General features: G+C 38.4%; 1 protein-coding gene across 1 annotated transcript; it reads left to right on the top strand.

The window, feature by feature from the left end:
• Window positions 1-862: 862 nt before the first annotated feature.
• Window positions 863-4,213, top strand: LOC103130661 (syntaxin-12-like; the record flags this gene model as incomplete). Its single annotated transcript, XM_016666086.1, has 4 exons — window positions 863-970; window positions 2,632-2,769; window positions 3,489-3,532; window positions 3,988-4,213. Coding segments are annotated over 4 exons (501 nt in total), but the record flags the coding sequence as incomplete, so codon positions are not given.
• Between the last annotated feature and the right edge of the window lie 432 nt (window positions 4,214-4,645).

Raw genomic sequence — 4,645 nt, 5'->3', positions numbered from 1 at the left:
TCATATCTAAACATTTAAATCTTAGTTTGACTTCTATGGGTCTCAACAGGTTGTTTACTGAGAAAAATACTTTTGTTATTCATTGCTACTGTGTGTGTTAATTATTTTATTCACATATTCCATGGTTAACCACTTTTAATTCCCCAATATATCTTTATTTATGTGACAGACTGGCGACCTGTCCAAGCTGTACCCCGCCTCTCGCCCGAAACATTAGCTGGAGATAGGCACCAGCACCCCTCCGGACCCCACTAAGGGACAAGGGTGTAAAGAAAATGGATGGATGGATGGATGGATCGATGTATCTTTATTTAATTATGTATTTGTTAGTTGTGTTACGACTCCCACACCACCAGAGGCAGTAGCAGACCACAAAAAATGCAAATAAGGAGCAGATTTAGAAGTACACAGAAAACTACAGAATTTGAGAACTGTGAGCTGTGCTGAAATAAATAAAGGAGAGAAGTTCAAATACATTCTGAGAGTGGACCTCCTTCATAAAGGAGAATTTATCAAGAGATTTCAAAAGAAAATAAACACAGGAGACTGTGGATTATATAGGAAATAGCACCCCCTTCTTTTGCGGGAGGGCAATGGTCCTATGTCCAAATCGGTCTGTTGCGTGGTCCGCCCATGGCCCCCTTCCGTTTGATGCACCACCTGGTGCTCTGTGCTTGACCCCTTAAAGAAGCCAGCATGACAGGTTTTAGGCAGCCTTCTCCTCACTCTGCATTGTTTCTTTAATTTGACCAGCACTGAGCAATCCTCAATCTTCATACCTTTCCATGTGCATTGAAAAGCTAATCTTAATTGTGTATTAAGAAGTGAAGTCTAAAGCTCTGTTTACTGAAACTGTTCCTCTTTTTACAGGCAGCAAATACAGCACTATACCAACCAGCTTGCTAAAGAAACCAACAGGCATCTTAAAGAGTTGGGCTCAGTCCCTTTGGCATCATCACCCTCAGAACAAGTGAGTGTCAATGTGCATTTGTTAATGTATCAAACTCGCCTTTAAAGCTGATTTAATTTTTTCTTCCCAACAAAACTCAGTTGGAAAATGGCTAAATGCTAATATCACCTAAGACCTACCCTCTGAGAACAAGAAGTCGAATATCTGACTCTAATATTTTTCATATTGTTTTGTTTACCTCCTTAACTTAATCAATATGAAACAGTGCCAGAAGACAAGTTGGAATAAATCTCAGAGTCTCCAGTACTGAGACTTCTGGGCTGATACTATGGTTGTGGTAATAATAATAATAGTCATAATTATTTACAAGTTGAGTTCATAAAAGCCAAAACCAAGAAGGAATACTACCAGCACATCAGAACTGAACTCTAAGAACAAGATTGCTACAATCAACAGTTTAGCAGTGCCAGTGGTTATCTATGACTTTGGTGTACTCTTCTGGACCAAGCAGAACATCAAGGATATGGACTATAAGACCAGAAAATTTCTGATTATACGTATATGGCCTGTTACACCAAAGGGCAGATGTTGAGCGCTTATACATCTCGTGATGCCAGGGAGGACGTGGCCTGCTCCAACTTGAAACCGCTGAAGAGGCAGCAGCAGTGTGATTACCTGGAACAGTATGAGGGTCGACTTGTCCAACTTCTTCGAGACTTCGAAAAGACCCTTGAGGTAGATTGAGGTCATTGGTGGACAGTGACAGTGTTGGTACAGTTTGACTGTGATGGGGTCGTGCCCCCTAGTAAGTGGAGGTGTGAGAAGGGAGAAGTGAGGATAATGACCCTGATTGTGGTCCTGTTTGCACTGGCTGTGCAGCAGTGACTTTCTCCATGTACTCTTCTTCTTTTACTTTTACTCCATCACCATCATTATTATCATCATCTTCAAAATTTTTATCTGTTCTTGCTGCATGCAAATGTTGGTCAATCTGGCTTGTTACTGTCTTCAGGACATCTTTAAAACGGTGGCCGCTTTTATCAGCAGTTCAGTAAGTTCAGTATTGGGGTGGTGGCTGCTGCTGCTGTCCACTGTGGCTGCATACTCAAGAGCCAAAGTCACTACACGGAACACGAGGTCAGTATTCGAGGTGCTGGAGGAACCATCATGGGAGGACAAGCCCCTACATGGGATGTACCACCAACAAATAACTGACGTGGCTGATATCAGGAAATCCTATCAATGGCTGGAGAAAGCTGGACTCAAGGACAGCACAGAGGCCCTCATCCTGGCTGCACAGGAACAGGCCCTAAACACCAGAGCAATAGAGGCTCAAATCTACCACACCAGACAAGACCCAAGGTGTAGGTTGTGCAAGGAGGCCTCTGAGACAGTCCAGCACATAACAGCAGGGTGCAAGATGCTGGCAGGGAAAGCGTACATGGAACGACATAACCAAGTGGCGGGCATAGTGTACAGGAAGATCTGTGCAGAAAAATTGTGAAAAAAAAATCTGAAAACATTACAAAGAACTTCTTGCATTAAGTAAGCTGAGCTGAAAATTGTAATGTAAAAAAAAAGTTGTTTCATAGTTGAAACCTAAACTGAAAATGTTTGTCCTGTTTGTTTATGTGGGATTCATATAAAACCTCTTGTACAGACAAAACATTGTGATTTCTTTTAACCCATTGTTTCTAACTACATTTACTTATGCCACCCAGAGGCAACAAAGGATCCAAAGGGACCGGCTTATGAATGACTTTTCCGCAGCGCTCAACAACTTCCAAGCTGTCCAGCGACGTGCAGCAGAAAAAGAGAGGGAATCAATAGCAAGAGCAAGGGCTGGTTCCTGTCTATCAGTAAGTAAGCTATAGAGGTGACTTCACAAATTCCAGATTGTTAAATAGGAATTAAACTCTACAACATAAAATTATAACAAGTAATTTTAAATGAGCACTGTAACCAATAGTAATAAAGTGCCAGTATACTTTATGTATTTTGTAGTTTGCAGGATTTCCCCTAGCAGGGTCCAAGGTTTTACTTGTCCCCTCCTGCCAAGCTAGGCATTGCTTGTTTTTACTTCAAATAGTTTCTGATTCTTTTTCCCTTTTATTAATTAAACAGTGTCCCCACCATTCTCTGTGGGTTGTAGTATTTCGCCTATTACATCTGTGGTGAGCATTAAGGGCAGTTGGAGTGCAACCAGCTGGTCAAATGTTATTGAAATGCACAGCGTGAATGCACAACATTGAAATACAGTCTCCTACCAAACGCTGCATTCAGTCAGTGATTACAACTTCACACAATGATATTGTGATAACAATTATGATTCAATATGATGTGCATTTCTGGTTTTAATTAAGTTTGCATTCAGAATGTGTTTAATAATGTACCTACACATAAGTCCTAATCATCTGTACATTTAAAGAATCTATATAATTATGGAGTCATTTAACTAGCTAACTATTCTCTTTTTTGCTGCACCTTGTTGCCACAATATTGCTACTGTTGCTTAAGTGGCATTGGACTCTGACTATGTTACCATTTAAATAAAGCTGTTTTAACCATTTTCTTTCAGAATGAAGACCGTTTTCGGGATGAAAAGCTTGTCTCCTTTGATAAGTAAGTAAATCATTCTTATAGGTTTACTCCGGAAGTATAAATAATATTTTGCATTTTGCAGGATTTATTGAAATTTAGTGTCAATTTAAATAGAAAATGAATCTAGATTATACTAAAGTAATTTATTACATATAAATGAAAAGATTCATGTGAAATTAATCTATTCATCATTAATAGTGCATCATTAATTTCTGTTTTAAATGTAAATAAGATTTTCTTTCAGAATTGATACATATTTCACATTTTTATTATCTTTCAGGAGAAGACGGTTTTATTTCCTATAAGAAATAAAGTTTCTGCTAGCATATTTTAGGATTAACTGTAGATTAAACAATCAAATGAGTTTTCATAAACATATATTTTCATGTTATTTTTCACAAAGAGCAATAACTTGTTTATCATTAGGAAATTAGATTTTAGTTGTTATTTCACCTCTAACATCTGTGTTTGAAAAGCCAAGAGGACCTTGGTCCAATAACCACCCAGACAGAAGAAATGGCCATTACAGAGGAAGATCTGGAGCTCATCAAGGAGAGAGAAACCAATATCAGACAGCTTGAGGTGAGCATTTGCTTACTGTTGCTTGATATACAATTTATATATCAACCTGTAGGCCCATTTACGTATATGTTTATTTGTGTACGCTTCATATGTATTTCTGTTTGAATGTAAAGTACTTTGGCTACCCTGGTGATTTTTGAAATGTGCTATGAAACTAAAGTTGTTTGATTGAGTTGATTGATTTAATAAATCAACTCTAATAAATTCTAATTTATCAGAATGTATTAGAATTACAAGTCAATTTATTGAAAGTCAGTTTATTTCAGAAACTTTATCACTAAGAGAAAAAAATTATATAGATTAATTACACAAAAGCGGATGTTTGAAATTTCTAATTGATAATTTTATGCTTACAGCTAATGAAAACATGACATTTAAAAATAGAATATAGCAATAATACAGATCTGTAATAGAGACCACTTAAGCCGTTTTCGCACTGCAAGGAACGGAACGGAACGGTTTCAAAGTAGGGCCGACCGTGTTTGCATTAGAATAGCGGTTCTCAACGTGGGCGGTACCGCCCCCCAGGGGGCGTTCAGAGGACAGCAGAGG

This window comes from Poecilia formosa, unplaced genomic scaffold (genome assembly GCF_000485575.1).
Source record: "Poecilia formosa unplaced genomic scaffold, Poecilia_formosa-5.1.2 Scaffold659, whole genome shotgun sequence".
Lineage (NCBI taxonomy): Eukaryota > Metazoa > Chordata > Actinopteri > Cyprinodontiformes > Poeciliidae > Poecilia > Poecilia formosa.
The sequence above is the reverse complement of the archived record's forward strand: the minus strand, read 5'-3'. Positions and strand labels throughout refer to the sequence as shown.